Source organism: Mirounga angustirostris, unplaced genomic scaffold (genome assembly GCF_029215605.1).
Source record: "Mirounga angustirostris isolate CCGP_5_RB_7025 unplaced genomic scaffold, mMirAng1.0.hap1 SCAF_5, whole genome shotgun sequence".
NCBI lineage: Eukaryota > Metazoa > Chordata > Mammalia > Carnivora > Phocidae > Mirounga > Mirounga angustirostris.
In genome coordinates, this window is record NW_026991713.1 from 79,498,870 (window position 1) to 79,521,456 (window position 22,587).

Genomic DNA, 22,587 nt, shown 5'->3' on the forward strand with positions numbered 1-22,587 from the left:
GAGTTTGAGAAGGGGGAGGATCTAGAAGGTAGGGAAAGAGGAGAAAACAAGAAACAGGAAGATTCAGATACATGAAAATATTGGGAAAGAGAGCAAGTCCCACAGAAGGGAGGGATGAGAAGGATGGGAGTGAAGCAGAGAAGGGAGGGAACAGAGAGAGTGAAGGGCCAGAGAGAGGAAGGCAGGACAGACGAGCTCTGGGCAAAGAGGCTGTGGGCACAGAGGCGGGGGAGGAAGATGCAGCTGTGGGCAGATGGGAGAATGTAGTGGATAGGCAGAGAGGTTGGGGAGAAAGAGAGACAGACTGAAACAAAGAGGGGTTGAGAGAGTGGAGCGGAATAGGTAATAGAAGGAGAAATAAAGAGAAGGTGAGAAACATCTAGAAGACGGTGAGGGATGATGGTAACAGTGGGATAACGGCAGGGGTAGGGAGGTGTAGAAACAGAAAGGGCATAGAGGAAAGGGAGCAAAACACAGTAGCAGAGAGGATAAGAGAACATGTGGGAAAGAAAATGCTTTTTCATAATATTTGGTATTATGGTATATTTGTTTCTCTGTATCATCGCTACTCTTTCACTTACAGAATGATGAAAAGATGAACGAAGTGATGAATCTGGCCCACACATTCCTGCAGAATTTCTGTCGGGGAAATCCACAGAACCAAGTTCTCCTTCATAAACATCTGAATTTGTTTTTAACCCCCGGTGTAAGTATTTGAGTGACTTCTAATATTGATAGTAAAGTGTCCCCCCGATTTGTTTTAGCAGCATTGATGAATGGAATTTTATTAATCTTTACTACCATATTAGTCTTTACCACCTTATTTTTTTCCTTGTAAGGGTTCTCTCCCTAAAAGTGAATATGTTTTTTTTTTTCCATTAAGGAAACATTCACAGAAACTTGAAATATTACATGAATTTTACCTGCAAGTGACAACTTCCTTTATATGTATATAGTTTAACATTAGGAAAAAATCTAGTAGAACCAAGAGCAACTTCAATGCCATGAGTGAGATAAATATGGAAAACTCAAAGGTAGAGGTAACTCTGTAAAATGTGTGTCAGTGGATACTAGGGAAGAACTAACTTTGAGTAATAGATAATTAATCTCAAGAATCCTGTTGCCAACACGTTGACCTTTATGATAATCAACTCCTTTTTCCAACTAAATTCCTCTGTGAGCTCAGTTTGCTTTTAGTGGTGAATGATCTCATTGCATTTCGTAGAAGGCTTGCCCAGGAAACTCACTATGGCTTTGCATAAAATAAAAAACTGATCACAAGCAGGGAAATTAGTCTAAGCACTGTAAAACAGAAAATTGATCTTGTTAGAATTACAAAGGTACATTCCTCTCTGGTTAGCTCCTGGAAGCAGAAACCATGCGGCACATCTTCATGAACAATTACCACCTCTGCAATGAGATCAGCGAGAGAGTGGTGCAGCACTTTGTGCATTGCATCGAGACACACGGCCGCCACGTGGAGTACCTGAGGTTTTTGCAAACGATTGTAAAAGCAGATGGTAAATATGTGAAGAAATGCCAGGATATGATAATGACAGAGGTATGTTCTCGGTTTTCATTTTAACAGCTTCACATAAGTAATGTGCTCAAGGATGTGTTTTCTGTTAAAGTATGGTGTAAAACACCCCCACAGCATAGGTGTGGAAAATAATTTCGTCCTGATGGCTTAAGCAACAAGTATATTTTGTTTAAATCTGGTGAAGTAACATACCATTAAGTTGATTGCATAATTTTCTGAGTTTATTTTTCTTTTCTTTTCTTTTTTTTTAAGATTTTATTTATTTGACAGAGAGAGACATAGCGAGAGCAGGAACACAAGCAGGGGGAGTGGGAGAGGGAGAGCAGGCTTCCCGCCGAGCAGGGAGCCCGATGTGGGACTCGATCCCAGGATGCTGGGATCATGAGCCCGGTGGAAGGCAGACGCTTAACGACTGAGCCACCCAGGCGCCCTTTTCTTTTTGATCCTTAAGGAATTTGTGTACTTTAAATAGCAAAATTCTGTGAGATGTTATAATTGAGAATGAAAGTGACACATTTTATATTTTTAAGTTTTCAGTCTGTAACAAAGATGGTTGTAACTCTGTTTTCCCACTGCCTTTTTTGCTCTATTCCTGAAAGAAAGAATCCATGTTCTCTGCTACTGTTTGCAGAAGGGTTTGAAGGGCATTAAGTTAATTAATAGCAATTATCCATCAGTGATTTATGATATGTGGAAGCTTAAGTTGAAAATTTAAGAAATGCAAATGGTTGAAGTACCTCATTTATTTTGTTCTCTTCACTGTGATATTTGACATTGAGCGAGATTTATGCAATGAGTAAGTTACTCACCAGGAACCAAGTGGTACTTTGGAGAAATTGAGTCCATTTGGGTAAATCATTGCTCTGTGACCTAATGGTTCTCTAAAGGCCTGGATGGATTAAGCCAGCTTTCAACCCTGGCTACCAAACAGTTATGTAATAGATTATATTGATTGAGGGGATTTTCATTATTATATACTTTCAATTTGGGAATGAGGGGAGGGGGACTCCTATACTGATATAATGTGAGTCCCTCCTGCGCCATAGAAATCTTAAAATTAGTTCAGCTTAAAGCCTTGGATTTTTAATGTAAATTATTTTTATTAAGCATTTTAAAGATCATTTTAAAGTTTACCTTTTCCTTACCTATATTTACATTCGTAATTGTTCTTCATTGCCTAGAAATGTGGGAACTAATTTGATTTTGCATTATGATCATCAAGGAAAGAATTAAAATGGGAAAGCAGCAAATAAAAATTAGCAAAATTTTATGATACCAATTAGGGGAAGTGTTTTTATGTGGAAAGAAGTATTTGTAATATTATATTGTGTTGACATATAATACATATTTTAACACATGTACATTCTCTTTCAACAAAACGTTCAAAGCAAGCCAGTTGTTTTATCGATTTAAATCTGTTATCAATTTAATTAAAATAGAGAAAAAATATATCCCCCAAATATCTCCCATTGGGGTTAGAAAATTGGTACTGATAATAGACAATAAGATATTATGCAGTTTGAGCAATAAAAGTACCACCTGCTGGAATTCTCCACTAAAATTATATAAATAAAATAGGAAGGAAAATGTATATCCTAAAAGCTCCTGCTTATCCATTTCTTTGTTTTTCTCTCTCTTTCTCATTTTAAGTCTTTTCTCCATTTCTCTCATCTCCGCTTTTACCTCCATTCCCTACTGGTGCCCACAACACATGGAATTTCCAGATTCTTGTAAAGTTGCATTTGGCTCAAAGTACATGCTTTTTTATTCCGTCACTATTGAAGGGGGTTGGGATATTTTACTCTGCTTTAGTAAAATTAGACTTAGGAGATTTCTCATGTCTTGGCAATGGCATCTTCCATTTGAAGTAGAGGCAAGCAACTTCCTTGAAATATTTTGCAGGTTTAATTTCAGGGGATAATTCACTGGGGAATGATTAACTATCATCTATGCCATTTAATTCTTGTCCCCATCCAGCTCTCCCCTATCTCCCTGGCTTGCTTGTGATAGTATTCATAAATAATCACTTGGCACCTGACTAGAATCTTTTTACCATCTTGCCTTGGTATAGTTCTGCTTTTGCAATATCATCTGTGTTTTTAGAAGGAGATGCATGTGTTTCCAGATAGACCAAACCTTTGACAATAGCTGCAAGGATGAACATTTGGACTGCTATGTAGACTCTCTTATTATCATTTCAGTTGATAAATGGGGGTGAAGATGTGCTGATATTTTACAATGATAGAGCATCATTTCCCATCCTTCTCCATATGATGTGTTCAGAGAGAGACCGAGGGGATGAGAGTGGCCCCTTAGCTTACCACATCACCCTGGTGGAGTTGCTAGCAGCATGCACAGAGGGGAAAAATGTCTACACCGAAATCAAGTGCAATTCCCTTCTGCCCTTGGACGACATAGTGAGGGTGGTGACCCATGATGACTGCATCCCTGAGGTAAGCCTGGCAAAAGCTGAGCAGCCACGGAAGTACATAAGTGCCAGAAGTCCCCATACTATTTATAATGAGATAATGTATTTAGTCAAGAAATTGTACTTAGCTATATAATTAGGAAAATTTAAAAGAGCATAAAAAGTTTCCTTTTTTAGTTCTACAGGAAGCTATGAAAGACGGTAAACTTTTTCAAAGTAGAGGCACTGTTGGTTTACTGGAAGCTACTCTAGGAGTCTCTTAAATTCTAAGTATGGGCAGTGTGATAAAACTGAGATTTTACTTGTTACCTCTGGTATGTTCTTGAGCATGCAATAGATGCTTCATCAATAATTCACGATCATTGGTAGGAGAGGCCAAGATGGTGCAGTAGTATCATCTATTAGACTCGGTAGGTTTGCCTTGCTTTACAGAATAAATGCATTCTTGGAAATATGGACGTGCATTTTGCTTTATTCGCACATCATTCTTTTACCCTCTGTCCTTGTTTGGCTCTGATAATAGGGAAAAAAACTCATTAAAAACTGGTTGTCTGCCAACAGGATTAATGGGGCTTCCAGGAATGTACATTGCAATAATTTCTTTCTTTTCTACTGTTGTGGTGTATTGTTGCAAAGTTCATAAATGTGTGATGCATCGAATATGATATAAATCCAAACATTTTAAATCATAGTAACTTAAAAAAGTGTAGGGTTAAGTTAACTTCCCTAACTTCCCAGTAGTCCTATGTAGTGATGGACTTAAAAATATATTTTTGTGAAATTATTTTGTGGAATTATTGACACTTCATAGCAAGGGTACTTCATGCTTTGATTGGCTTGAAAGAAGATGGCCAAGAAAGGAAGCATAGTGTAGCGATTAAATTCCCAGGTTCTGTCTTTATTTGAGGTCCTGATTCTGACAGTACTTCTTCCCACATGCTGTTCTTTCTGACCACACCACGCTGGCCCCTTATGTTCACCTACTTCACTCCTCTTCATCCTTCGTATCTTGATTCAAGCATTACTTCCTTAAGGAAAACTTCCTTGGCCTCTCATAGTAGAGTTGTAAGAGTCTACAATTTGAAATTTGACATTTGAATGTTGTTAGTAAAGGTCTGTAGCCTTCACATCCTTGCCCAAGATTATAAGCGTGATGAGAGTAGCAACTAGGTTGTTTCTATTTACCATTATATTACCTGATCCTGAGTCTATACCTAATAAATATGTTTTGAATGAATGAACAAATGAATTAAAGAATGAGTCAGAATCCTGGATCCATTACTTCTAGCTGTGTGACTGATTCCAGCAGGTTACTTAACCTTTCTGATCTTCCATTTCCACAATTTTAAAGCGAAACAGTTCTGGTATGTATCCGATTGCTGGAGGATGGAATTAAGGAAGATATTACATACAAAATGCTGAAGGGTAGCAAACAATGAATAAATATAAGCTGCTGTAAAGATGATTATGATAATGCACTGAATTGTTCTGATGTCTCCCTGCCCTACGATCAGTTCTTGACACAGACACCCTGTCTGCTTTTTGGCCTTAGTCAAGGAGAGAGAAGCACTAAGGGCATGAAAGCTGGCCCTGTATTCCTTATGGTTCTAACTTGAATTCTATGAATCCTTGAAATTATTTACATGATTTTGTATGTATATGCATTTGGGGTGGTTTATAGCACCCATCACATTATTTATTTATTTATTCATTTATTTATTTGTTTAGAGAGAGAGAGAGAGCATGCACACATGTGAGCCAGGGGGAGGGACAGAGGGAAAGGGAGAGACACAATCCCAAGCAGACTCCACGCTGAGCACGGAGCCTGACTTGGGGCTTGATCTCATGACCCTGAAATCATGACCTGAGTTGAAATCCAGAGTCAGATGCTTAACCAACTGAGCCACTCAGACACCCCTCATCACATTTTCATTAAAAAAAATAAAGAAAGAAAGGAAAGAGAAGAACCACAAACACCACTGTTCCACACACTTAGAAATACTCTATGTTGGTGAGACTCACCCCAGTCCTGTATGAGGGATTTTGTTAAATATGGGAAAGAGTGGTACTACACTTTAAAATAATATAATTTTTTTTGTAAACTGTGAGCCTGTTTCTTCTCAGAAATAGTAACTTAAATATTTCCAAATGGCATTAAAGTATTATTTAATCAACACATTTAAACATTATGTTAGAACTCTCTTGGTTGCAAACGACAGAAACCTAACTTGAACTGTTTAAATTAAAAAAAGGGAATTTTATTGGATCCTGTATTTGGGAATTTGAAGGATAGTTGTTCTGATGGATCAAGAGGTTCAAACAGTGTCAGAATTCTTTCCATCTATTGTCCCCTTTTCCTTTGTGGTTTTGCCTCATTCTCTTTTTCTGAGCATAATTGTCCTCCATGTACTTGCAGAAGATGGGTTCTTGGAGTTTGGGTTTACCTTGTTCCACTTTAGTGATGAGTGAGAGAGAGAGAATGACAGAGACAAGAGAGAGAATGACAGAATGTCAGAGACAGAGACAGAAAGAAGGGGAGGGAGAGGGAGAGGAAGGAAGACAGGGAAAGGGAGCACATTTGACTCTCAGTGTCTCAACTAGGATAGACTTGGCTTCAATCAGGTGTACTTGTGCATTCCAACACTGGGTGCAGGGGAATGGGCTACTAGGTCAGGGCCTGGAGGGTTTTAGTAAGAGAAGGGAAATGCGAATGCTTTCTAGGTAGACATAAAGCATGCTATAATCCACAATAGTAACTAACCGAGATTTTATTTAACTTTTCATATTTGATTTTTGAAAATGAACAATGAAGAAAACTCACTTTCTCTTGTATTTGAAACTTGCACAGGTTAAAATTGCTTATGTGAATTTTGTTAATCACTGTTACGTGGACACTGAAGTGGAAATGAAAGAAATCTACACAAGTAACCACATTTGGAAATTATTTGAGAACTTCTTGGTGGACATGGCAAGGGTGAGTTACACTTTCATCATTAAACACTACTTCATGTTTAGTTAGGTTGTTGATACATATTTCGACTAAACAGGATCAAGGGTCTGGATGAAAATTTGGAATTACACCCTCTAACTTTGGATGTCATCCATTACATTCAAAAAGATTTCACAAGATTGTGAGTGAGATTTAATGAGTTCCTACACACAAAATGCCCAGTATACTGTGTATAGAAACAAAGTGTCCATTTCTACTTTTACCACTGGCTATATTGATTTGTTATTAAATGGAATTTTAGGGGCCTTTTTATGTGGGGAAGACATTGGCAGAAGTCAGTTTGGGGACATTGGGGAAGACATTGGCAGAGGTCAGTTTGTGTTCAGCCTCTTATCATGGATGCAATTACAAACTATAGATGGAAGAGATCTCAGGAGGCCTTGAGCGCTGCTTTCAGACAGATCGGTACTTGACCAGACTACCCAGGGCTTAGCATTGCTCAGTGTTGCCTATTCAGAGTTTTCTTTGGGAGAGCGCTCCAGTAATTGAATCATCTGGTTTGACTCGTCAGTCAATATAGGTCCTGCTTTTTACTGAGTCCATTTCCTCCTGTTTGGCCTTTTGGGGGAATTGGAGAGGACATGTGGAGCTGGTTGGCATTTTCTAGATATTGTCCAGCATATGTTTTTGAGTAAAATTGAGTGAATGAATGAATGAAGAAAGGAAGGAAGGAATCTTCTTTATAGATAGTGCTTAATTTTAGTTAGTATATCTTCAGCTCCCCCCCCACCCCCGCCTTTTATTGGCATGTTGAATTGTCATAACATAGAGGGTCTATTATTTTGGGTTTTTTGATCTTTAGTTTTCCCTTTGAAGTGATGGGATATAATGTTCAAATAAGAGTTTCACCAGTGGAAGATAGTGTATAGATAATCCTTAGGCCTGTGATGACTTATGGTGGGCTGTCCCAGTTTTTTTGACTCTCTACATTCCTGAGTGCTGGTAGCTTTACACAGGCCTTATTTAGATGTATTTGGAGAAGAGCAGAGTTAGTGAGGTCCATATTTCTACTGTCTTATAAGAATGGATGTTGATGGTTATCCACTAGCTAACTGGCTCCCTACAACACTTTCTGGAAGGAAGGAAGACAAGGGGGATATAATAAAGCATCGACTCAGACTCAGACATCAGGGCTTTGCAGGTGAAATGTGCTTATTTTACCCTCAATGTGGTGTAGTATGAGCCAACTCCACTAGGTTCAAGCATGAGTGGAGTAAGGCAGTTCCTAGTTTACTTCATTTCTATAGAATGAAAAGCCACTCATTACCTTTTGCAGGCAAACCAGTACCTGTGGAGAAATAATCTTGTTTTACACACGATTTTCATACCACTCATATTGACCCCCATGTCCTTGTGAAAGCCCTTGTATCCGATGGGCTACAAGGATCTCTAGAGACCTTGAAGTAAAGGACGGGTTATATGCCGATGACTGAGCTTTAAAATTGCACGTGCAGGAAGATATTAAAGAGATTATAGACTGATTTGCAGAGTTGCACAGTGCTACGGACTAAAGATAAGCTTGAAAAGACCAAGGTCACATTCTAGGCAGCATGAGCTGCAAAGCTAAAAGGAGTTTTATTATTTAAAACAAAGAAAGCTGATGGTAACTGCCATTGGTTCTGCCACCTTGGCAGCACCCTTGCCGTTGAGGTATTTATAAAGCTAAGACGTAGGTATTCTTTTTTGTAAAAAAAAGCATGCCTGCTAGGAAGGATTTTTTATTTTAACTATTTTTGATTAAGTAGACATTTAATGTTATTTATTATATAAAGGCTTGAAGGGAATTTTGAGATCTTTTTAGTCTACTCATTCATTATGTCTAACCACAGTGGCTTAGCTATACTGTAAAAAAGCATTTTTTTTTTCTTTCCTTCTGGTTTCCCTCTTATTTATATCTTATTTATATTTTATTTATTTATTTATTTATTTATTTATTTATTTATTTTTAAAGATTTTATTTATTTATTTGAGAGAGAATGAGAGAGAGCACATGAGAGGGGGGAGGGTCAGAGGGAGAAGCAGACTCCCTGCCGAGCAGGGAGCCCGATGCGGGACTCGATCCCGGGACTCCAGGATCATGACCTGAGCCGAAGGCAGTCGCTTAACCAACTGAGCCACCCAGGCGCCCTCTTATTTATATTTTAAAACAGCAGCTCTCTTATCCCCTCACCAAGAATGACAAAGAGTCACCCTTCCTATTTCAGGGAAGGGACAGGAAACCTGGCTTTTCTGTAACTGGGCTTTGTCTTTCTGCCCTTGAAGAGGGATTAAGGAGCCACCGCACACTCAAATTCAAATACAAAAAGTTGTTTAAATAAGTAGAAGTGGTTTCCTAGGCAAATTTTCAGTTGAGTAGATCAGTAGTTCTCAAACTTCAGTGAGCATCAGAATTTATCTGGAGGCTTTGCTAAAGCACAGATTGCTGAGCCCCACCCCAGAGTTTCTGATTCAGTAGATGTGAATCTTTGCATTTTTAACACGTTTCCAGGTGATGCTGACGCTGCTTATCCAGGGACCACACTCTGGGAACCATTGCAGTAGAATATAGTAGTTTAAGAGTAGGTACTTTAGAGGCATTAGCCAGACCAGCGTTCAAGTCCAGATTCTGCCGCTTCCTAGCTCAGTTACCTTGAGCAAAGTACTTACCACTCTGATTCAGTTTCCTTATTTGTAAAATGGATACACATTCCTCATAGGGTTGCCAGGAGGCTTCAATGAGATAATGCGTATAAAGCTCTTAGCACATGAGTGGCACTTAATCAGAGAGCTGGTAACATCATCTATTTCATCCACATCATGGTAACATCACTGGTATTATTACAAGGTTATATGTAGCCTTTAAAGCAATTTCAACAAGCTTCCTCCATACCTATACCAAATAATAATGTTGAAGATAACCAAAAGGAGAACAGCCAGTACAGGCAAGAGCTAGAAACCATGTCTGGGAAACTGGAATTGCGGAGTAATGACTTGACATAGAGATGGGCTAAATGGAGGTGTTCCCACAAAGTGATGAAGTCCTGGAGCAGCTGATTTACATCAGTGAGAAATGGTGGAGGTAACCTGGAGGAAAGGTATGTGGCAAATTGCCCCTAAAGAATCATAGGATCTTAGGGTTGGAAGAGACTGGCAGTCATAATAGCTCACACTCTTCAGCACCTGCCTGTATATTTCCAGTAAGAGTGATCTCACTATTTTTTTGAGACAACTGGTTTCATTATTACATAACTTTAATTGTGAAAAACTCTTTTTTTTTTTTTTAAAGATTTTATTTATTTGAGAGAAAGAGAATGAGAGACAGAGAGCACGAGAGGGAAGAGGGTCAGAGGGAGAAGCAGACCCCCTGCCGAGCAGGGAGCCCGATGCGGGACTCGATCCCGGGACTCCAGGATCATGACCCGAGCCGAAGGCAGTCGCTTAACCAACTGAGCCACCCAGGCGCCCCAGTGAAAAACTCTTAATATTGAGCCAAATTGTTATGTATTATAATTTTTGCCTATTTCTTCCTTCTGTAGCAACATAGAATGATTCAGTTCAACAAAAGTGTAGGTATTTACCATAAGCAATATATTCTCCTTGCTGGTGATCTACTTTCAAATAAAGTCATACAATTTTTTTTTTTTAAAGATTTATTTATTTATTTATTTGAGACAGAGAGAATGAGAGACAGAGAGCATGAGAGGGAGGAGGGTCAGAAGGAGAAGCAGACTCCCTGCCAAGCAGGGAGCCCGATGCGGGACTCGATCCCGGGACTCCAGGATCATGACCTGAGCCGAAGGCAGTCGCTTAACCAACTGAGCCACCCAGGCGCCCTAAAGTCATACAATTTAAAGAACTTAAGACCATTGAGGTTGACCTCATAATTTTGCCCCTCAGTTCCAGAGAGATTAATTTGCTAGCATAGGGTGACTTGCCTAGCTAGAAGCAGAGCTGGGAAATCTGCTGGAGCCTAACCTGGTGCTTTTTCCATAACAGCTTCTCAAATTTGTTCTGGGCTCCTTCCTGTTTTCAATATACTTTTGGGTTCTCTCTAATATATCAGTGTTTTAAAACTGATGGCATTTGGGTATGCATCCTTTCTGATGACTGAGTAATTTTCCACTGTATATATGAACCACATCTTCTTTATCCATTCATCCATCAATGGACATCTCGACTCTTTCCACAGTTTGGCTATTGTGGACATTGCTGCTGTGAACATTGGGGTGCATATGGCCCTTCTTTTCACTACATCCTGTGTCCCCAAGTAGGGCAATTCCTGGGTCACAGGGTAGCTCTATTTTTAATTTTTTGAGGAACCTCCACACTGTTTTCCAAAGTGGCTGTACTAACTTGCATTCCCACCAACAGTGTAAGAGGGTTCCCCTTTCTCGACAACCTCTCCAACATTTGTTTTTTCTTTACTTTGCAGTTTTTGCCATTCTAACTAGTGTAAGGTGGTATCTCAATGTGGTTTTGATTTGAATTTCCCTGATGGCTAATGATGATGAACATTTTTTCATGTGTCTGTTAGCCATTTGTATGTCTTCTTTGGAGAAGTGTCTGTTCATGTCTTCTGCCCAGTTTTTGACTTGATTATTTGTTTTTTGGGTGTTGAGTTTGAGAAGTTCTTTGTAGATCTTGGATATCAGCCCTTTGTCTGTAGTATCATTTGTAAAAATCTTCTCCCATTCCGTGGGTTGCCTCTTTGTTTTCTTAACTGTTTCCTTTGCTGTGCAGAAGCTTTTTATCTTGATGATGTCCCAAAAGTTCATTTTTGCTTTTGTTTCCCTTGCCTTTGGGGACATATCTTGAAAGAAGTTGCTGTGGCTGATGTCAAAGAGGTTACTGCCTATGTTCTCCTCTAGGATTTTGATGGATTCCTGTCTCACATTGAGGTCTTTCATCCATTTTGAGTTTATCTTTGTGTATGGTGTAAGAGAATGGTCGAGTTTCATTCTTCTTTGTATAGCTGTCCAATTTTCCCAGCACCATTTATTGAAAAGACTGTCTTTTTTCCACTGCATATTTTTTCCTGCTTTGTCAAAGATTATTTGACCGTAGAGTTGAGGGTCCATATCTGGGCTCTCTATTCTGTTCCATTGATCTATATGTCTGTTTTTATGCCAGTACTATGCTGTCTTGGTGATCAGGGCTTTGTAATATAACTTGAAATCAGGCAACATGATGCCCCCAGCTTTGTTTTTCTTTTTCAACATTTCCTTGGCGATTCGGGGTCTTTTCTGATTCCATACAAATTTTAGGATTGCTTGTTCCAACACTTTGAAAAATGCCATTGGAATTTTGATCGGGATGGCGTTGAAGGTATAGATTGCCCTGGGCAGCATAGACATTTTAACAATGTTTATTTTTCTGATCCATGAGCATGGAATGTTTTTCCATCTTTTTGTGTCTTCATCAATTTCTTTCATGAGTGTTCTGTAGTTCCTAGAGTATAGATCCTTTACCTCTTTGGTTAGGTTTATTCCAAGGTGTCTTATGGTTTTTGGTGCTATTATAAATGGAATCGATTCTCTAATTTCTCTTTCTACAGTTGCATTGTTAGTGTATAAAAAAGCAACTGATTTCTGTGCACTGATTTTGTATCCTGCCACATTACTGAATTGCTGTATGAGTTCTAGTAATTTGGGGGTGAAGTCTTTTGGGTTTTCCACATAAAGTATCATGTCATCTGCGAAGAGAGAGAGTTTGACTTCTTCTTTGCCAATTTGAATACCTCCTATTTCTTTTTGTTGTCTGATTGCTGTTGCTAGGACTTCTAGTACTATGTTAAACAATAGTGGTGAGAGTGGGCATCCTTGACGTGTTCCTGATCTTAAGGGAAAGGCTCTCAGCTTTTCCCCATTGAGGATGATATTCGCTGTGGGTTTTTCATAGATGGATTTTATGAAATTGAGGAATGTTCTCTCTATCCCTATATTCTGAAGAGTTTTAATCAGGAAAGGATGCTGTATTTTGTCAAATGCTTTTTCTGCATCAATAGAGAGGACCATATGGTTCTTCTCTCTCCTCTTATTAATGTGTTCTATCACATTGATTGATTGGATCAACCAGGAAATCAAAGAAGAACTTAAACAATTCATGGAAACCAATGAGAATGAAAACACATTGGTCCAAAACCTATGGGATACTACAAAGGCCGTCCTAAGGCGGAAATACATAGCCATCCAAGCCTCACTCAAAAAAATAGAAAAATCCTGAATTCACCAACTATCTTTACACCTTAAAGAAATGGAGAAAAAAACAACAAACGATGCTTAAGCCACACATTGAAAGAGAAATAATTAAGATTAGAGCAGAGATCAGTGAATTAGAAACCAGAAATACAGTAGAGAAGATCATCGAAACTAGAAGCTGGTTCTTTGAAAGAATTAATAAGATCTATAAACCTCTGGCCAGACTTATCCAAAAAAAAAGAAAATGATCCAAAATTAATAAAATTAGTGAATGAAAGGTGAGAGATCATGACTAACACCAAGGAAATAGAAACAATTAGTAGAAATTATTATCAACAACTATATGTCAATAAATTGAGCAACCTGGAAGAAATGGATGCCTTCCGGGGAAACCTATAAACTACCAAGACTGAAACAGGAATAGACAACTTGAATAGACCAATAACCGGTAACGAGATTGAAGCAGTGATCAAAAACCTCCCAAAAAACAAGAGTCCAGGGCCTGACGGATTCCCTGGGGAATTCTACGAAACATTCAAAGAAGAAATAATACCTATTCTACTGAAGCTGTTTCAAAAAATATAAACAGAAGGAAAGTTTCCAGACTCATTCTATGAGGCCAGCATTACCTTGATCCCCAAACCAGGCAAAGACCCCATCAAAAAGGAGAATTTCAGACCAATATCCCTGATGAATATGGATGCCAAAATTCTCAACAAAATCCTAGCTAATAGGATCCAGCAGTACATTAAAAGGATCTTCCTCCACGACCAAGTGGGATTTATCCCTGGGATGCAAGGGTGGTTCAACATTCTTAAATCAATCAATGTAAAAGTATGGCATTTGGGGTGGAACCCAGTGTTTCAGGTGGGGTCCGGCCAGCACAAGGCAGATGATTATTTTAGTAGAAGTTTGGAGAACAGTATTACCTAAAAGGCAAAAGAAATATTAATATGTAGTGGCATTCATACCACCTTCCACCTTTCTCTTCATGTTGCTCTGGAGTCATTTCTACCAGGTTCTTTTTTGTTTGCTCTTGGGTAAAACTCTCAAAAGAGTCTTAATTAGTATCTTTCTTATTCCTGTTTATAGCCCCTCATCTTTTATCTTGCTAAGACCCATATAAGAAAATCTTCCTGAAAGACTGTTTTTAATAAACTGGTGCTAGGTTTCACACACTTAATTCCATTCTGATTCCCTGACAAACAGTATCCGTGTTCTGTAAATACACCAGATTTAGGCAGGCAGCAAAGATATTAGACTCATGAAAAGTTGTTCCTCTGTGTTCCATGTGGCTAAAATTGGTCCTCCAGGTATCCTCAAGACTTCTTTCATGTTCCTGCTTAAAAGTCTTCAAAGACGCCTTCACTTACCACCCTGTGTGTAGCAGCTTTTTCCTTCTGCCCCCCACCCCTTCGCTTGCTTCAGTTTTCTTCATAGAACTTATCCCCATGTGACATTTTTATATACATTTGTATTTGTTCCTACTGAAACAAACAGAGGGCAGGGATTTTGTCTGTTTGGTTCACTGCTGCACACCTAACCTAGAACAGTGTCTCACACATAGTAGGTAGTTCATATGTATTTGTGAAATAAATGTCCACTGAAGTGAAAAATACTTAAGAAGTCCATTTGAAAACAAAGTAAGTGTAGTCTTAGCATCGAATTAAGTGGACATATCAATGGAATGAAATAAATAGGCATAAACAGATTTTTACATATGTAGATACTAATATATCATAAAGAAATTATTACTCATTAGTAAGGAAGTGATTAGTAATTTTCAGGGATGAGCAAACTTTCTCCATGAAAGCAAGGTAGTTCATATTTTAGCTTTTCAGGCCACTATTATTACGGTTATAGCAATTACTAAAGGGAAAGGAGCCATTGACAATATGTAAACGAGTGGCTATAGCTAGATTTGCCCCATGGGCTGTAGTTTGCTTACTCCTGGTAACATTAAAGTGATAATATAAGCTCCATTAGGGTAGTGATTCTTCTTTATTTTATTCGATAGATTCCAGGTACATAGAACATTCTTGGCATGGAATAGACATTCAACAAAAATTGTTGATTTGAACTAAATCAAAATGCCACTTGAGGACACTGGCTATTTGGGGTGAAATGAACTCAGTTCGTAACCTAAATCATATAATAGCATAAATTGCAATTAGATTAAAATTTTAGAAATAAATGTGGAACAATAAAAATGGATGGAAATGTAGGTGGCTATTTATCTGTCTTTGGATGAGAGGTTCTTTTTAAGCATAAAAGTAGTGAATGAGAATAGCTAAGGAAAATAATAGACGTTTCATTTTTTGAAAATTTCAAATTTAAGTACATAAAACATCACACATAGCAATAAAAAATCAAAATAGAAAAAAGTTACTAATATTTCTAAAAAGGCTTAAATAATCTTTACATAAAGAACTTGGGACGCCTGGGTGGCTCGGTCGGTTGAGCTTCCGACTCTTGGTTTTGGCTCAGGTCATGATCTCGGGGTTGTAAAATTGAGCCTCATGTCTGACTCCGTGCTGAGTGCAGAGCCTGCTTGGGTTTCTCTCTTCCTCTCCTTCTGCTCCCCACCCTCTAAAATAAATAAATAAATCTTTAAAGGCCCAATGCTTGAAAAAGAAAAAAAAAAAGAACTGATTTATATAGATAGATAAGAAAAAGCACTAACGATCTAATAATGAAATGGTCAAGACCCAGGCATTCATGACTTATAGGGGAGGAAATACAAGCAAACCCTTGAAAAAAATAGTCAACTGTTAATAATTTTTTAAAAATACAATGAAGAATAAGATCCAGTTTCTAACTATCAAAGTTGTAAGGGCAAAAAGATAAAAGTAAAGAGATAATATTAAATGTTGGTTCGCATACTTTGCTGATGAGACTGTAAATTCATGCTGTCTTTCTGAAAAGAATTTTGGTAATACATTAAAAGAGACCTTCATACCTTTTTAATGTGTCAAATAATTTACTTTCCACGAATCTGTCCTCAGGAAATAATTAGAAATGATATCAAGGATTTATGGTCAAAGAAGTTCAACATGCTGTTATAATAATATACAGTAAGAAATAGTTTCAAAATCGAATAATAGAGAAATGGTTCAATAAATTATGATATATCTATAAGATTGATGTTATAGAGTCATTGAGATTATTTCTTGAGGATTTTTTTTTTTAAAGATTTTATTTATTTATTTGAGACAGAATGAGAAAGACAGAGAGCACATGAGAGGGGGGAGGGTCAGAGGGAGGAGCAGACTCCCTGCAGAGCAGGGAGCCCGATGCGGGACTCGACCCCGGGACTCCAGGATCATGACCTGAGCCGAAGGCAGTCGCTCAACCAACTGAGCCACCCAGGCGCCCCTTTCTTGAGGATTTTTAATAATGTGGGAAGTACTAACTGGTTATCTAGAATAATTTCAGTTATGTAAAATATACATGGTAGAGCACAAAGATTAGAAGAAAGGATTCTAAGAGGATAACCATGGTTTGATCTGGATTTTTGTATTAAAGATAATTTTTGTTTTCTATTTTGTGATTTTCTGTATTTTTTTCAGGGCTCCTACAATTAATATATATTGATATTAAGAAAAATATTATCTTTTTAAAAAATGAGTTTAGAATTCTAAGAAAGCAAACTGAGTGTATGAACCGATGACTCACCTTTTAAAAAGGAGATGTTTAAAAAGCAAATGTTTGGAAGTTTTGGCCTCATGAATGAAGAGATGCAAATTAAAATAAATACGTGATATCACCTCAGCTATTTAGAGGAACGTGTCTACTGTCTACAAGGAATACAAAAACGATCCTTAGGATTTGTATTCCTTGGTCTGTGTGATCAAAAGTATGTTACTGGCACTAGAGCTCTCCTATCCTGCAGGGTAGAAGCTTGCCACATTTAAATTTAAATTTTAATTAGGTAAAATTAAATCGGATGGACAATCCAGTTCTTCAGTAGCATTGGCCACCTTTTAAGTGCCCAATAAGCACAAGTTTGACATCACTTATATGGATTTCCATCACTGCAGAAAGTCCTATTGGACAGTGCTGCTCTAGCATTTAACTTTTCAAATCCCATCTGTCATTTTGGAAGAGTAGCGGTGACTTTAGAGTGGAAGAGAGAAGGAACATCATATATGCAAGGGGAGAAATGTCAGGCATAATTATGTCTAGAAATGTTTCATATTTGTTTTTCAGCAAATGATTTCATATCTACTGTGTGCTGAGGTCCTGCATGTGCGGTGGTGAGCAAGTCAGACTAGTTTCCCAGGTCCAGGGACTTATATTCTACTGGTGGAGACAGATTTTCCTTGCTCTTCTTCCCAGAAACCTCCAGGGCTGTTTCCTCACTTCCTTCAGTTTTTTGTTAAAATGTTGCCTTATCCAGAGAGGTTCCCCAAGCAAGTTAGGTAAAATAGTAATCCTCCACCATACCCACTCCTCCGGTAGCATAAAAAGGAGCTATACTCCTCCTCCCTGTACAGCTTGCCCTTCTTTATTTTTCTTCTAGAGTATCCTATTTTCTCTATTTTCCACTTATATTATGTATTTATTAATTTGTCTTTTGCGTGTCTTTCTTGATTAGAGTAAAAACTCTTATGTAAGAGTAGGGATTTTATTTTGTTTGGTTCACTGTCCTAAATCCTAATCCAATATTTAGCTTTAATTTATTTTTTTTAAGATTTTATTTATTTATTTGAGAGAGAGAGAATAAGCAGGGGTAGCAGCTGAGGGAGAGGGAGAAGCAGGCTCCCCACTGAACAGGGAACCTGCCCAGGGGCTCGATCCCAGGACCAAGGGACCATGATCTGAGCTGAAGGCAGACGCTTAACCGACGGAGCCACCCAGCCACCCCAATATTTAGCTTTAATTTAAATAATAATAATTTAAACAAATAATTTGAAAAATAATGATATGTGGAGCTTGGGATTATTTTAATATTTTATAATATTTTACAGATTTTAAAATATTTTAAAAATTATGATACATGGAATATACCAGAGAGATATAAATAGTAATTAGTGATATAAGACAAACCTCAAGCAACCTAAGGGTGAGACAAGAAATCACTGTTCAGTAAATGTTTGGAGGACAGTTGGATGGATATCAATATTGGAAAAAATTGATCAGAATCCAAAAATCAGGTCACTACAGCAGCAAACTTCTAGATAGCGTAAATAGTTAAGTGGGAGTCAGGATGCGTATGGGTTGGAGGGGGGCTGGAGGGATGGAGGAGGACTCCAAAAAAAAAAAAAACAAATGTGTAGAATATCCTTTGCTTTTGTGGAAGGGAGGTTTTTTTCTTCTTTATATTAAATAAATAGAAACAATCTAAATAAAAAATAGTGCCTGAATGCTAAGAATTGACACAATGAAATTTAAAGAAATGAACATTCTAAATAAAAAAATCAGAATGTGAAAAATATATGTGAAATGATAATCCAAAAGAGCTTATTATGAAAAATATGTTAAAATGCTATGTCATGTGTCAGTCATTATCCAGGTCTCACTTAAAGTGGTTAGAGGATTTTGAATCATCTGTACGTGACAAAATATCGGCATGAAGTGATTATGTGGAAAGTGCCAACCCTCATTAGCAATGTCAGAAACACAAAATAAATTTTAGGTATCATTAAATGGGCGAAAATAATGATAATTTACAGGTGGGAACAGTTTCCGTGGGAACCAGATGGCATCCTCCAGGAGGTGTGGGCAGTGTGAAAGGGACCAAGAAGGCACAGGGGAGCACCCTGGAATTGGGGACACTGCAAAGCTGTTTGCACCCAGGCATGAAGGGGCGAAGGCAGCGCCATTGTTACTGGGGACACTGCTGAAGGGCTCAGTGGGGGCTGCACCCAGAAATTCAGACACTGCCAGAACCTCTGTGAGGGGAAGAAGATGGAGTTGGAAGCAGAGGTCCAGTAGGTCCCTGAATTCTCTCTCTCCTACTCTGTTCTGCCAGTGCCTCACATCAGCTGATCCCAACCAGAGCCTGAAAACAAGAGCTAGTTGGAAATAATGAGGGACCATCCTGTATATCCACACATAGGTTGTTGATAACATTGTACATTTGTTATTTTAGAGGATCAGCCCAGCGACAGTACAAAACTGTTTCTATATCCTCATCTGGTGATTCCTCTTTTGGTAGAATATACACCAAAAATCTGAAAGTAAATGTAAGAATTTTGCACAATTCGTTATAGTTGCGAAAAAAAGAATTAGGGAAATCACATAAAAGACTAGCAAGAAGGAAATAATTAGGAAAATAAGAAAATGATTTATATTTTTGGTTATGTATACCTCAATTTATTCCAAAAATGGATTTAAAGCATGATGGTGCATTGGTATGATGGAATAAATATTACCTTTTATTTTTATTTATTTTTAGTTTTTGCAATTCCTCAAAGTTCCAACTTTATCTTTATTATGTTCCATTAGCCAACATATAGTACATCATTAGTTTTTGATGTAGTGTTCAACGATTCATTAGTTGCATATAACACCCAGTGCTCATCACATAACCTTTTAAAATAAGTGTTTAGAGAATCACACGGGCCATGCTTTGTAGGAAATAATGGTATGCGAATAATATGTGCAAATAGATCGAAATTTTGAAAATACATGTATTACACATCAAAGTTAATTTCATGTGGTATCATTTTTTTGAATCATTTCCGATCTTTATTGGAACGAGGCAGTAAAAATAAATGAAAGACAGAATGGGTAAAGAAATATTGTTATTTTGGGGGTTCTTTTTTTTCCTGGAAAGTTTTAAAAGATTTTAATAAGTAAAGTGGCTTCTTGCATCTCTTGCCTATCCATGATATTGCAATGTAGGATGCAAGTTTCTGGAGGTACAAAAATATTATCATTCATATGGGGCAGAAAAAATATCTTGAAAAATTGTTAGAATTTCTTGTTCAAATGGATTGAGGAATAGGTTTGTAAACCCAGGATTTTGAGGAAACTCTTTATCTAGAAATAGATTACTTTTACTAATCCACTGATGAAAGCAAATTTCTTAGTGGTGCTTTAGCAAATGTCCAGTTGCAGGTAATTCAGGGTGGTACTGCAATAGCTCGGCAGAGCCCCCCACAATTGTGTGAAATGTCACTGGATGAGGAAGAAGCTTATTTGGGCTGGTTATGGTAGATTTGGTCAGCTACCTCTTCAACTTTAACATATTTTTATCCTGTGAATCAGAAAATTTCAGTATCAAAGCCAGTGCTGGAAAAATACTAAACAAAATAAATTCTATGTTATATCCATCATGGGATAACTAATTTTATATTAGTGCTGAGACCACACTCAGTTTTAGTCCTGTTGTTCCACAAATATAGCCTAACCCAGAGTGAACCTGTAACAACATAAGAGTCCTGTTCTTTCTTATTCTTTCATTTTTAAAGTGAATTGATTCATTCATGTCCCAAACATTAATTGAACATGTTGTATATGCCACACATTATGTTACCTGCTTGAATGCTGGTTAAAAGATTGCATAATTTGACATCATTTATTTCCTTTAATTGCACTGTTCCCTACAATAACTGTGAGATTAGTTCTCATACAACCCTGTGAGGGAGGTGTCACTTAATAGATGAGGAAAAAATGAAGAGCCCTGATGGGAAGTGATTTAGAAGCAAAGCAATCCCCGTACTCTTTCTTTTACCAGCATTCGGCAAATACTGTTATTTCCCCAACCAAAACTTTGGGACACACATTTGAGAAGGGAATTTTTCTCTTTTGTGAACTTATTTGTGTGAAAGGTTTTTAAAGCAATATCAAATTAAGTTATAATTACTTATTCTTTTTGATGAATCACCTTACTGAAAAGAAAAAGAAATGATGTAGAAATTTGGATTGTCTAAGAACATCTGGAACATCTGGCCACCATATTTCCCCACCATCACTGTGAATATTTAAATGTTGTTACTCTGCCCCAGTTTTTTGGGGTTTTCTCATACCCTATGCTTTTCCCCTCCACTTTTTTCTTCTTTTTATCTTCATGGTTCTTTTTATTAGCCAGCTTTTTTTCATTTGTTTTTAATCATGTATCTTAGCTTTTGCAATTTGTCTACCCTGACATATTTGGAAATTTGTGGTTTGTTTCACAAAATGACCAATTTCTGCGTCATTTAATCACATAAAAAATCAGGGCAGAAACCAGGCCTGTATTCTTTTCTGGTTTATCCTTAGTGCTAGTATTGTCTCTTCTTGCTCAGCCCTACTCAGGGAAGGAAGCATGCAAAGGCACACTTCAGTGCTTCCCGGAGCATCTATGCTATGGATGAAAAGGTCTGAAGTGTTGGAAAGAGTTATATCTTCTTGTAGCTTTCTACTTCCCTTGCCAAATATTTTCTGTTTGCATCCTCCAATTTGGGCCAGGTTTTATAAGTGAAAATATGTAGAGATATAAACCACCATTAATCACATTCACCACTTTCTTTTTTTTTTTTTTAAAGATTTTATTTATTTATTTGAGAGAGAAAGAGAGAGCACATGAGAGGGGGGAGGGTCAGAGGGAGAAGCAGACTCCCTGCTGAGCAGGGAGCCCGATGTGGGACTCGATCCCGGGACTCCAGGACCATGACCTGAGTCGAAGGCAGTTGCTCAACCAACTGAGCCACCCAGGCGCCCACCACTTTCTTATAATGACTGTTCCTCTTTGATTTCCTCACATTAAGTGGAAGATGGAAGGGCGTTTCCAGCAAAGCCATGCTTGAGAACAGAGGGAGAAGGTTGGTGTGCAAAAGTAGGGAGAAGCAGAGCAGGAGAAAGGGACTGGGGGCGTTTGTGAAAGAATTCTTCCAAGGATGAAATGACAACCAAACTTAAAGGAGCAGCTATGGCAGAATGATACAATTTTAATAGATGTTTGGCAGAAATATGTCTATTCAAAGCAACTTTCAAAAGCAGAAGAAATGTTATAAATAACTGTTTTGGGACAATTTTTAGAAGGTTCTGGTATTGATTTATATTTCAAAGTTGTGGTAGAGTGTATTGAGTTGTTCAATTTTTCTCTCCAGGTTTGCAATACAACCACAGACCGGAAACACGCAGACACCTTCTTGGAGAAGTGTGTCACTGAGTCAATAATGAACATTGTGAGCGGCTTCTTTAATTCCCCCTTTTCGGACAACAGTACCAGCCTCCAGGTAATGTAAACAAACACAGGAGCATTCTGTCACACAGAGTTTATTTACCTTATTTGAGTAGGAATAAACTTTAATCTGGTCAGGAAGTCATTTCCTACACTTCTGAAGGTCACTTTTCTCTCATATTATTTACTATTATGCTGTTTCTGAGTTTACCAAGTTTTATTTTAAGTAAAGAGGCCCCATCTTCAAATTGAATTATTCCTGTTCTCCCTCCAAGTATAATAAGAAACATTCATATCAGTATGTTGGCTGTTTGCCAAGTG

General features: G+C 37.8%; 1 protein-coding gene across 6 annotated transcripts in view; it reads left to right on the forward strand.

The window, feature by feature from the left end:
• ITPR2 (inositol 1,4,5-trisphosphate receptor type 2) overlaps positions 1–22,587 on the forward strand; it is a 496,243-nt gene that overhangs the window by 220,899 nt on the left and 252,757 nt on the right. For all 6 annotated transcript variants that reach the window (XR_010411569.1, XR_010411571.1, XR_010411570.1 and 3 more), the window contains 5 exons: positions 584–706; positions 1,361–1,561; positions 3,742–3,993; positions 6,817–6,942; positions 22,193–22,321. Coding sequence is in view for 3 of the 6 variants with exons in the window: in XM_064591479.1 (XP_064447549.1) it covers positions 584–706; positions 1,361–1,561; positions 3,742–3,993; positions 6,817–6,942; positions 22,193–22,321 (831 nt within the window). In the remaining 3 variants the exon portion in view is untranslated. The remainder of the gene's footprint in view (positions 1–583; positions 707–1,360; positions 1,562–3,741; positions 3,994–6,816; positions 6,943–22,192; positions 22,322–22,587) is intronic.